A 13,002-nucleotide genomic window follows, 5' to 3' on the forward strand; every position below is an offset into this window, starting at 1 on the left:
TCTGAGATACATGATACAGAATTAGGTTGTGTTCATGCCTCACCTCTGAAGTGGGGTTCAGATCTCTCAATTTGTATTCTGCTTTCAGGCTTTCACTCACAAATTGCTGACTAATGTTTCATGTTTTCTGATTCACAAGAAAGTTAAAATAGTGGAGCTATGTTGTCTGTGTAGATCTGATTTATTGGAAAGAGTTTTTCCTAAATGACCAGTATCATGAATAATAATGTTGTCAGGGAGAGAAGAGTCAGATGTACAAGTGAGGCTGAAAATCCAAACACTTCGATCATTTTAACCAAAGTTTAATGTGAGATATTTATACGATGGCCATTTCCATAAAACATTTTCAATAACTCTAAAAATCCTCCCTGGGTTCTCCGGATTCCTCTGCAGTCCAAAGACGAGCAATTTAGGTTGATAGACGACTCTAATTTGCTTGTATGTGTGAACGTGAGCGTGTCTGGTTTTGCGTCTCTGGTTGTGCGTTTCTCTGTGTTTACCATTAAAAAATTCTGATTGATTAATTTCTCAATTTACAAAGTAATCAATGAACTGAAGGCTACAATTAATGTACAATACAATACAGTACGTTGTGCTGGGTGGGTCTCTGTGCTCTCTCTGGTATTTGTCTGACAAATGACAGAAACACTTTTAACTGGTTCGGTATATGGGAAAAATTATTTGTCAAAAATCCAAAAGCCAGTCCAATTAAAATATGGCTACTTAATTCTGTTATGTTATATTTTCAAGACCACAAACAGATGAGGTGATACAGTATGATCAATTCAAAATTATATTATTTATTATTCATTTGTTTTTTTATATATTTAAATTCTTAAACTTTATATAAACAATATATAAAGAAATAAATTAATGCAAAAGGCTTTGGCCCTGTTACAGCACTTTGTCACTGAACAATGTTGAAAAAAGTTCTCCATTAATTGATAATTTATTTACTGTTGACAAAGAATATTTAAATAACAATAGAAGACATTGTACAACTTTACAATTCTTTATATTTTAACAATTGGACCCACAAAAGGAGGAAATCTGCTGCCTGGAACTCTGGCTGTCACGACAACATATTCAGTTCAAAAATAAATGTGATCATGAGAACCAGCAGATGCTGCAGTTTGGATCAATTATACAAGTCTGTTGTGACTTTAGTTTTACAAAGAAGGTGAGCTAACTTTGACGACAGCGCCAACTGGACCTGTGAACACTGAGGCAACGTATCCTTCAAGGTGCAGTATGTTGTTCAACATCTTCTCACAGCTCCACTTTGAACAGTTTCATGGAGTCCTCCAGTGTTAAAGTTAATTGTAGATACATCATTCTATATATTAGAGAGCATGCTTCGACACATGATGCTGATTTAATGTGATAAAATCATATAAGCCTTAAAAGAAATGTGGGCACAGCATGTTGCCTATGGATACCAACTCAATTAAACAAATTAAAAAACTTCTCGACCGCGGCTTTTTTTTCGTCGTCCCCATTGGAAAACTAAATGCATCTTTATTTCCCACAGATTTCCTATCAAACAGCAAAATGCAACATGAGACTGTCAGGTTTTACTTCCTCCTCCTCCTGTTGCTCCATCGCCTGACTTCAGTTTCCCTGGAGGAGGTGGAAAGCATGCCATTGGAGGTCATTGTTGACAGCTCTCCCTGCAGCGCCACCTGTGGGCTGGGCATTAAAACCCAAACCCTTTGTTTATTGAAAGATGGCGAGACAGCCACGGAAGAAGTGACAAGTAAAGATGGAACAGAGGTACTACAGAGATGTCTTGAACATCTAACACCGAGGCGGGGGTGCACTAACGATTCATGTTCAAAACCATGTTGCTACTAAATTTAAAACCTGCTCAAAATTAAGATTAAGAAATTGAACCCTCTCCTTATAGTTACACTGAGGAACTTGTATCTGTTTGGGAAACAGCCTCAATGTATGACTGCTGTCTCTGTATGAACTGCATAAGCAAATGAGACAATCAACAAGAAGGCTGACAATACAGATTCTTAAATGCTTGTCAACGTGCCACCGAGTTGCATTTAATGCAACATGAGAACAAAATCAGGCAGGTTCCCCAGAAGCTCCTTCAGCTCAGATAGTGACTCGCCAATCTCTGGATTTTATAAACAGAGATTTTTTTTTAAAGGGGCAGAGCTCGGGTTAATTTCTTTAAAACTGGATTTACTCATTTTAAACCGAGTTTTGCTTAACTCTGATTCAAACTAATTTTAGATTTCATGATCTAATTGTTCTCATTTGCGCATGGGCTTAATGGCAGGTGTCGGATGTTTGCCATCCTCGTAAGGTAAAGTGTCTGGAGTCGTGGCAGTGTGGACTCAGGACCATGACCGTGACTTCAGGACAGAGATTGGAGATTGACTGTCTGGGAGAAGTAATGGAGGCAATGGGGAGGTTCTCCTGGAGGTAAGGATGGAGATTTAGTAGTGATTTGTGTCCATTTGATGAGGCAATGTTAGACCCAGACCATCATGTCTTGCCTTGGTAGAATTCATACTGTAATAGTTCAACGAGGCTACAAACACAGACTGACAACCATTATTTACAATTCTTAAAAAGTTGCATTGTGCCATTTAAAAGCTGGCATGTTCATGAAATGATCCATTGTTTTTCTCAAGGTAGAGTGCTTCATCTTTAAGAGGCAGAACAACCTGTAACTGTACCAGCTCTTTGATGGAGGGCAGTGCTTAGTGTGATGTTTTCCTTCATGGCTCAGGGTGGCGTGGCGTTACGCCCGAGGAATAATTACCTCTGATGACTCTCTGTTCATCCGCTGGGATGCTCCTCTGCTGGATCGAGTGATTCTGGACCCCATCCGGGAGGAGGACGCAGGTAAACACACACGTGCTCATACACACTGGAGTTCAGAACTCCTCTTCCTGCGGAGCTTGAGTTGGGCCAGTAGGTATGTAAACTTATTTGTTTATAATATCTCGGTCTTTTATTGCTGTCTATATTTGTGCGCTTGTTCTTAACATGAGTCTTCCTTTTGAACTTTGCTTACGGGTTGACTTGTATAAAATCTGCCACATCATTTTTTCACAATGCCATTGTGAGAAAAATAATATGTCCCAATGATAACCTTGTTTGTGTATTTTATTCAGTCAATCAAATCAAATACAATATTATCCTATATAATATACAAAAGAGAAAGACTGAAAAGGTATAGGTAGAAGCAAAAAATGCTTATAAATTCCTATCCTAAATTGAAATAAAAATAAATCAGAAAATTAATATAAAATAAAGAAAAAATATATACAATGAAGTGCCACTAATCTTGTCATTTTCAGGTACGTATTGCTGTGTTGTGCAGGATGTCACCTTACGCAGGGTGAAAAGGGCTTATTGGGGGATCCGAGTTTTGCCTTTCGGATTTCTCAATCTGGACTACGAAAGCTCTCTGGCCCAGTGGGACCTCCCTGGAAACCAGCAGAATGAGACCGTGTCAGACCAGCATTACCACAAGACGGATCTTCTTTACACAGTACTGTTTGTTTACTTTCTCCACAGTTTAGTCTATGAAACATAAATAAGGCCATATTGTTGTTTAAATGGTTGTTACAAAAAAAACATTTTATGTAGCCATCAGGTTAAAAACTAAATTGATAAAAATATAACTCAATAAATGTTAATGGATGATGCCACCATATTGATCCCTCTCACCAGCAGTTGATTTGTTTTGCCTGAACACACAGATACTGATCAGTTTGAGCCTGTCAGGCATCGCCGCTGGATTGATGCTGCTCGTCCTGTACTGGACAGTGAAGAGGAGCGAGCTCAGGCATTTTGACAGATGTTAGTTTTTCATTCGCTCTGTGCACAAACAATAAAAATGTTGATTCACATGGTTGATGTCTCTAAAATTATCCCCCCAACAAAAGCAAAAAAACAACAACAAATAAATAAACATCTGAGATAGAATGAACACCATTGATGTCGGACTAGAGAGTGAAAATAAAATCAAGCCACTTTGTAAAGCAGCTAAACTATGAGCTATATATAAAGCTATAATCAATATCACTGATAGTGATGAGCGTCCAGATTATTGACTGCTCTGCAGCTCCCCCCTTCTGCTCAAGGAGTTTCAACTCATTATTTAGATGTAATCTTTAGAGTTCTGATTTCTTACATCGCACTCATAGTGTAAACTTTTGGAGGCAGCAGACGGTTGTTTTCAACAAAAAGCTCTAAAATTAATCTATGCACTCTGCACTACTCAGCATTGAAGAGCAGCTTGCTCAGTCTTCTTTGAACAGTGCTCTGTTTGATCTGGGCCTCGGAGATGAGCTGGTGGTCACAGTGGAGCGTTTAGCAGCAGAAGAATTAGGGGAAACTAACCCTAACCCCGTTGGGCCAACACCGCCATGAAAAAGAGATTTTCAATCTTAATGTCAATCTTAAATAGTTATAATAAGAAGGAAATAATTGGAAGTTGATCCACCCTAAATGGTGCACCACAGCTGTTAGGAGGGACGAGGACTCACAGAGTCCTTAACGAGACATCCAATCAAGCAAAATCAAAGCACCTGTGGAGCTGGACTATGGTTGATGAAGGGTATTAAACCTCAAACAACTGAGGAAGACAAAATGAAAACATTCAAACTATGGGCACGCAGTAGTGGCGATTGTGTGTCAGGTGATTTGTAACCTCTGTGCCAGCAGGTGACAGTGTTGGTTCATGAAAAGGTTCTGACAGACAGCGTGACGTTGAGGGAGAGCACATTCATTCCATCTCTCCATGAGGCTGTATGACAGGACTGAGCTGCCATGAAACGGATCTGGTTAAGAGGGAGGAAGACAAAGGGATCCTCTCAAAAACAAGATGATGAATCTCAAAATCTTGATGCTCATTACACGCCAGAAACAAAACTGTCGGATGGAGGAAAAATGTTGAGAAAGTTTTGTTATTCAAAGATCCTTAACAGTTCATTTTAAACATTCAACGAGAGCAATGTTTAGCTGTGAGGATTCACATGTACAAAAAACATTCAATGTAAATATTAGTAACCCATACAGTCTTTGAGTCATAAATGTCAATCGTTTGTTAATGATCGACTGGTCCAAATTCTCTTCAGGTCTTTTTTGAGGGTAAGTGCTCCATGTCCTCCTGATGAACTAGAACTTAAATAAATATAGCGAATTTTCCTTCTTGTACTACTGCACACCAGTAGTTCGACAGGTGCGCAGTAGAATACATAGAGTAGACAATATAGAACAACAAAAGTCACAGCATCGTCTTCACTTGCAGTCAGAGATATTTACTGACTATATAAATATATCTGAATGCAAGTAAAGAAGACAACTCTAAAATGTAGCCTCCACTTTACTTATCAGCTTAACACAAAAATAACAGTAGCTTCAGAATAGTTATGTTGAAAAATTAATAGTCCAGATGCAGTTGAAAGGATTCGAAAGACCAGAAGAAAAAAAGAAGGAAAAAAACCACACATAAAGGTTTCACATATACTGGCAATAGGAAAGGAGTCTATTACAAATTAGTTTAGCAGGTTTTCACTATTAAAAAGACGTCATATACCCGCTAGTGTTGGTGAAACATTTTTTTAATTTTGTGTTTATATATTTATTTTCATTGATGCTTTGATGTGCACCGCTGCTGTGATTTTTGAAATGTCCCCACTGTGGGACGAATAAATGAATATCATATCATATCATAAAAGGTAACAAAGACAGATTTAATAAGAGCTTAAAGTGCTGCACCAAAACTTTCCTGTCCCAATTTATACAACTACCCAAAAGGGAATACATTGGTTAAAATGAACTCCACCTCATGCATCAGTAACAACACTACAGTAACATCTTCCTGCATTATAAGTGGGCTATTTCTGCTGATACTTCTGAACATTCTGCTGATAGTGCATCTGAGCTTATTTATCAAACATGTTTGAGTGCAAGACCTTAACATCTAAGAGTATTTTCACACTGTAATATTGCTGATATATAAAGATCCTGAAGATCTCAGGCCAGTTCTAGGACAAGTCACAATAACATCAGATATTGACATCATCAAGTGCTTCTAAACTGAGGCAGAGAGAAAGGTGATAAGGACAGATGTCTTTGCTTGTCAGTGATGAGCGTCTTTATTGGTATGTTTTGGGAGGAGCAGAGGCAAACGAGAAATCAGGGGAAATAACACAAATGCAATTATGATGATATGCTTACTGTAATTCATTCATTTCCTCGTGGAATTTGTCCCATTGAAACCCGAAGAACATCATTTCCTTCCATGTGCTTATTTACAACATCCTTCTACAAGTCAAGAGGTAACTGTTTACCCCGCGCTCACTGCACAAACAATTCAATTACTGCTCCACTGAACCATCATAGAGCACATTATACTCTGCCATTGAATATTGATTCAATGGCAGAGTATAATATGCTCTATAATGTCTCCACGATGAACACCTCCAAAAAAGATTCTAAATGCGGCTTTTAGATGTTTGCCTTCTTCGAAAATGTTTTATTAGTATTTTAATTATATTTTTTGCTGCCCCTCTTGAGCCATAGACTAAAAAGCAGCGGTGGAGAGTATCAAAGTACAATTTACAATTTTGATGTACTTGTACTTCCACCGTATACTACAATAGGCCCCGATCAGACACAGCACGTTTCAGTGCAAACATATTGTATAACTTCCTCTAAGTACAAAGCCATTAAGTATGTTGACTTTGTGAAGAGGTCTTACGAGGAAACTCAAAAGCCCCTTTCCCGCTGGACAAGACTATCTACAACAGGGGTCCCCAAACTTTTTCCTGTGAGGGCCACATAACGTTTGCCTTGTCTGCTGGAGGGCCAGCGGGGGTGCTAGTAAGAAGTGAGAGTGCGCTCACCTGTGCGCGCGCATCACGGCAGACAGCATTTAACGGAGCAGCGCGTGCGCTCTGATCGCTCTTTTAATGTAGTATCGATACTAAAAATATGGGGGGGGGAATTACAGAGTGGGGGGTGGAGATTTCACCCTGTTATAATAGTAGGGATAACACTGGAGTAGATAAGCGTGTCTTCTTGTCTGATCAATACGCAACTGTGAGGTGCGAGAATGGACCGAGCGGCCAGCTGCTGATCACTCACTCAACAGCCCGACTTGCACGAGTAGACGGTGCACCGAAGACTCATTTTGACCCAGGAAAAATCATGGATGCGCGCGCCACTCGCTGTGAGTGCATGCGCGTGCAGACAGCATTTAACGGAGCGAAGCAGTGCGTGCGCTCTGATCGCTCTTTTAATGAAGTATCGATACTAAAAATATGCTAAATCACATTGTTTTTAACGTACGGGTACTTTGTTAGTATCGCTACACCGTGCAGCGTGACGGCAGCAGATGTAGCGGACTAACATCCAAGCTAACCTAACTTCCCAAACGCTGTGGACATCTGAACGCTGATTGGCCGAGACGTGACACGTCCCATCAAAGATGTTCTATTGCAAAGAGCACCACTCCACATTTTCTCCGCGTCTCACTGCAATCTCAACGGCAGCGGGCCAGGTGAAAACAATAATAAATCGGAACGCGACTCTGGTATTGTTCAGGGGGCCGGTCCACATGGGGAGGCGGGCCGGATCCGGCCCGCGGGCCGTAGTTTGGGGACCACTGATCTACAACTATCTTTTGTCTTCAGTGCTAAAAGTTACAATAGGCATTCATTCCTGGGACAAATTACTCTGCAGTAGTCACACATACTGTATCTATGTTCTCCAGCTCTAATTGGCAGTGATGGAAATATGACACCCAGGTGGACAGACTTATTTCGCCTTATCTGGAGCTTTTTATGCAATCTCAGCAACAAATCCCATCCTTCTTCGTCCAAACAGCCGAAACATCATTCCAGATTTATCGGCATCAAGTTTGAAGAGAGACTGATTACTAATAATAGGCAGCGACAACCAATACGTAACTTTTAAAGAACTCAACAACATTTTAAAGACACAATAACTGGTCTCCTGGTTGGAATCCCAACATAGTATAGCCCACCCACCCTGTGAGGATGCGTTCACCACGGAGTCTACATTGGAGATAGTTGCCTTGTGCATCCTCATCAGATACACTTTACTCATACACTTTTAACTAAAACACACCACTTGAAGCACACACCCAAACACTTTCACATTATTTGTTGTCTTTCTGTCGTGTTGATTGTTGTTTGTTTGTCATGTCCAAATGTTGCACCTTCCGCCAAAAGAAATTCCTCGTTTGTGTAAACATTCCTGGCAATAAAACTGTTTCTGATTCTGATTCTGATTCTGATGCCAAGGAGCGTGATAAAGAGTCGGTATTTGATGCCAAGGGAATGAGAACGGGCTAGAATATGGATTACATCACCCCTATACATCGAGAAAACTCAGAATTATGTCTCCAGATTGAATTGTCTACATGATGGTACAGCTGGTTAATATTGCATCTTACGTGCAAATATCTGGTTGCAGTCTGGCTTGGAGATACTGTTCCAGACGATTAAAGCAAGAAATAAAGTGCAAATCAATATGGATATTATTGTCCAAATTCAAGCAGGACTGCAGTTTGAACAGACTGTCGCATAACAAAGCCGCAAGCATCTTCTGAAAGTCCTGCAGATTCAAATTATATGGGTATCATTTATGGATTTTAAATGGTTTCCGAGTGCACCTGAGAGGAAAGAGTGTCGTAAAAAAAAATTGCAGATGGCTTTAAACATGTATTCAAGCCTGGGGCATACAAGGTTTTGAAAAAAAGCCACTTCTCAATGTCCTTTTCTTTCCTCTGTGGACTCCCATCAAACATTACCACAAATGATGTCTGACAACTGCAAGACTATACAATCAGCTCACAGTTTGCATGAGCAGAATACAGATACAAGATGTGGCATGTCAAGTGACCAACCACTAATGGTAGAGGACACTAAATTACAAAGCAAAAGATACATCATTAAACAATCTTTCATCGTTAGGTCATCGGGGCGACCGCGACAATATTCCAGTTGCTTACTTCATGTCTCTAATGTTACTGCAGACCTTTTAGCATGCGCCCAGCTGCACTTAAGATAGAAGTACAAGGTCATTGTTTTTGTAACAAAGCCAAAAGTCAATGTCTCATTTCTCCTGTTTTCTACCACTTAACCTTCATTATTCTGTCTGTCATCCACAAATGTAATAAAATTAGAAAGGTCCGTTCTCATGGCCATCTTGGGGCAACTCCTCTTTTTGCAAGCTAAAGTCTAATTGCATAGACGTCTGAGAAAATGACTCTATTTCTCACAATATGTATTACCTTTAGTAAAACACTGTAACACAACTTTATCCTAGTTCCAGGTCTTCTTCAAAACAGCATGATCTTTATTAAGTACATTTTGGTAAAATAGAGGATAAAGCAGGGTATGCTTTAAGGCTACCTTGTTATTGAGTTGTAATGGACATGTCCTTGTTTTTGTGTTAGAACTTGAACCGTTTTACAGTGTGTTTTAGTTAATTAACATTTTGGTCACATACAAAAATGTCCTATTCAGTGTTTGGTTGTAGTTAGCTCCACCTTCTCATGTCACTTCTGTTTCTAAATAACCAAGATGGAAACAGCCAAAAACTAAGATGGTGACACCCAACATGCTGAACTTGAGGCATTAAGACCGTTGTCCACAAACCATCCGATTACATCATATTGACTACATCCATTTCTTATATACAGCTGAGGGCCAAACGACGCCCCTTAGCTGTGATGTCATCACAACATACCACAGCCTTTTGTGAGCAACTGTTGAAATATATTTCTAACAATTAAGCTTATTTTACAATAATGTATTAATTTTTCTTTACATATTGGTCTTGAGTTATGTCTTTTGAAATATCCAATCATCAGCAAATATTATCTGAATATTCTTTGAAAGAGGCAAAGAACCAAACTAAACACAAAACTACGGTGTCAATTCTCTGGAGAGAACACAACCTCTAAAATAAGTGTATTCATACAAAGTGAATACAATTTCTCAAAGAAATCCATAAAGCAGATTCTATGAGCCCACAACTCCCCACAAAACACCTACACATTTAATTTGGAATGTTTTTAAAGAAAATAAATACATAACATATTTGTTTATATTGTTTTTTTGTAACCTTTTCTGCTGCATCCATTGTTTGTTTTGCTGCTGCTCTCTGCTTTCCAGTTCCCAATGGCCAAGTAGCATTGACCTTTCTGTGAAACACTCTTGCTCTTTTGTGTGTGAGTGCACCATCTTTTTTAATGTCAGTGTGGTCTCCAAATTTGCTCTCCACCCAAACAGTAAACTAAGAGAGAATGACAAACCTTCATCCAGAGCGGCAAGCAGAACATACTTTAAACTGGCATTTGTATGGAGCTTGCAGGTATCAGGCGAATTTAATAATACAATGTCGACAGAGGAGATTAGGGCGATGAACCCAGCGGTTTCATCGCACCTACAGCTGACAAAACTACACACAGCATTTTCTTGTTTAACTCCGAACTGTTACAGTAATGCAGCTATCGGATTTAAGACGCCTGTGTATTGTGTTGCACAGATATCTACTGAAATTCGCATGTTAACAAGCTAGCTAGCCGCTCAACATGATACTAGTTTAAATTAGTGAGTCACTTCAGAATCCAGTCTGCCCTGAGTCCAACATGAGAGGATGAAGAAATGCCACAAGGCGCTGTGGTTTGAGCTGCTGCATGCTCTTCTCCCTGGCAAAGTGGTCTTCTGATGGTGGGAAAGACAAAAGGAAAATGTGATACATTTTCCCGTTCTGACACTTTGATTTAATCCCGTTAACAAACCCGTGAACCACACAGCCCCCTTTAGTGTCACTGTGGACACAGGATGGATGAGGCTCTTGGCAAGACACCTTTATCTCCATCCCAACCATTTAGTATACCATATATTTAATTAAGTGTATTCTTGGCCCGTTGTTAGTTAGTTAATAGATGCCTTTATTAAATAACCATTGACTGGACACTTAGATTACATGGGCTGAGTAGTAGCAGTGAAATGCTCTTTTGTTAATATGGAGTTTTCTCTATATAGAGTCTATACTCTCAATATAGAGGATAGAGTATATAGTCCATACTCTCAAATTCAAAAAAAGCTTAGGATACACAAAAACACATGAAAAACTACTTAGTAGTGCGTCTGTGTTATAACTGATTTATACTTCCACCACTGTGTCCTGCATGGTCACTGAAGTGCTGCCATGCATTGTTCTTGGCCCTGGAGAAGGATTGTATCTCTCCCCCAACATCATCAAAGTAGGCTGAAATTGTGCAAGACTCCTAAAAGATTTAGAACTTTGTTGTGTCAGAAGCGTAAATGGAACGCATGGAATTATAAGACCTCTATCAAGTTCTGGCAGCAATTACTTCCGCTACAGGAGCAACTAATGTTCATCCAGGTCGCCTGTCTAACGCTAAAGCTTCAAGGGTTGCCACGGGGATTCACATTGAGCTCTGCACTTTCTTCCAGCCCCCACGAGGAAGTGTAGCGTGGCAGCAGCAGAATTTCAGAGGAAGACTCAACTGAAACAGACTGCTTAAAGACGTGAAACATATCTTGTTCGAAATAACAAAAGATATCGCATGAAATTTCCATCCAAAAGTCTACATGATAAATGTGTCATTCAGATTAATTGATCAAATAGTTCATATCATATGTTTCAGCAATTCAATTAAAGTGTCACATATGTAATACATTTTGGCTCAGAATGGTGTGTAAAAAAGGGAGAATGAGTTCAACTACTCAGTGCCTGTGACAGCACTTATCTCTCCTTCTGGCTCTCTCTGCTGTTTTGCAAGGCTCTGCTCAATCTCAAAGAGGATTTGGTGGATTCTAAATGTTACCACAGATTTCTCCTTTCTGTATAACTTTTTCTAGGTGTCAGTAACAATCTGTTTCTATCTTGTGTCCTTATCATCCACACCAAGCTGAGCAGCTCTCTAGCAATCATCAAGGCAAAGAAGAATTTCACTCTTTTCCATCTTCCGTAACTGGTCTGGATGGTGTAACAGAGAGGCCCTGAGGCTTCAAGAGGCAGATGATAACACACATGGGTGTCATGTTAGCCCCATGGAGGGAGTGTAATGTTGGTCTGCTCTTCATCCAATGTATTGGTGAGGTAGCCTGAAACAGGTTACAGAGAATTACTCGGCAGCTGTGGGTGATTTATCCGACTAACTTAGTGGGCGGGATAGTTCCTCTTCGTCAAGGTGAAATAACATTTCAACAAAGAGTTAAGATATTATTATTCTGCCTCACATAAAAGTTACTGTGAGGAATTTATGTTTTAACATGTTGGGAAATAGTCTCAATGTAATAAAGATGCCTCTATATGACCACCATAAGTGAACACGTCCTTCATCGAGAAGATTGGTTTAACAGTTAAACTCAATGCTTGTCATCTCTGCCACCAGGGCCGATTCTTAGATGGGATTATACAGGTTCACCAGAAAGTCCTTCAGCTCAGACTCCAGGGGGTCACCAGCCTGCTGCACACAGACCCAGAACCAGCTAAGCTGCCACCGTTGACCTGCAGTCAGTAGGACTGGTCACTGTCGGGGGAAAAATGTGTTTTAGAAGTTCTCTCTCTCCTGGAATGTGTCAACAGTTGTCTCTTCCAAATGTCTCTGGAGGATAATCTAATCCTGTGTGGGGTCATGTGAAAAGGTCACAAACCGATGACTTGAGGTGATGGACCAACCGGAAAGGTCACTCAAATGTTGGGGGGTTGCAGATTACGCAAAGCTTTTAGGGGTCTCAACTTCCTCTGATAGGAAACAGGTGGACTTTGGAATGTGGAATGTCTCTGAGATCTATAAAGGTTGCAGTCTTGCACAGAGAAGGCAGCAGTTATTTCTGACGGCTTCGAGAGAAGGCTCAGGGATTCTGCTCCATTCAGCTGAATGTTTTCATGACTTGTTTGTTATTTAGCGTTTGGTTGATGACTTGTAAACTTGTTACTATAATAAAGTGTTATGGG

The 13,002-nt window shown here is 39.9% G+C and overlaps 1 protein-coding gene across 1 annotated transcript; it reads left to right on the top strand.

Annotated features, from left to right (window-relative positions):
- Positions 1 to 1,551: 1,551 nt before the first annotated feature.
- tmem81 (transmembrane protein 81) lies at positions 1,552 to 12,565 on the top strand. The gene is made up of 7 exons (XM_056423987.1): positions 1,552 to 1,773; positions 2,294 to 2,439; positions 2,750 to 2,865; positions 3,324 to 3,517; positions 3,729 to 3,828; positions 11,901 to 11,977; positions 12,437 to 12,565. Exons 1-7 carry the CDS (start codon positions 1,552 to 1,554, stop codon positions 12,563 to 12,565), a joined length of 984 nt encoding a protein of 327 aa, XP_056279962.1.
- Positions 12,566 to 13,002: the final 437 nt, after the last annotated feature.

This window comes from Pseudoliparis swirei, chromosome 9 (genome assembly GCF_029220125.1).
Source record: "Pseudoliparis swirei isolate HS2019 ecotype Mariana Trench chromosome 9, NWPU_hadal_v1, whole genome shotgun sequence".
NCBI classification, from domain to species: domain Eukaryota; kingdom Metazoa; phylum Chordata; class Actinopteri; order Perciformes; family Liparidae; genus Pseudoliparis; species Pseudoliparis swirei.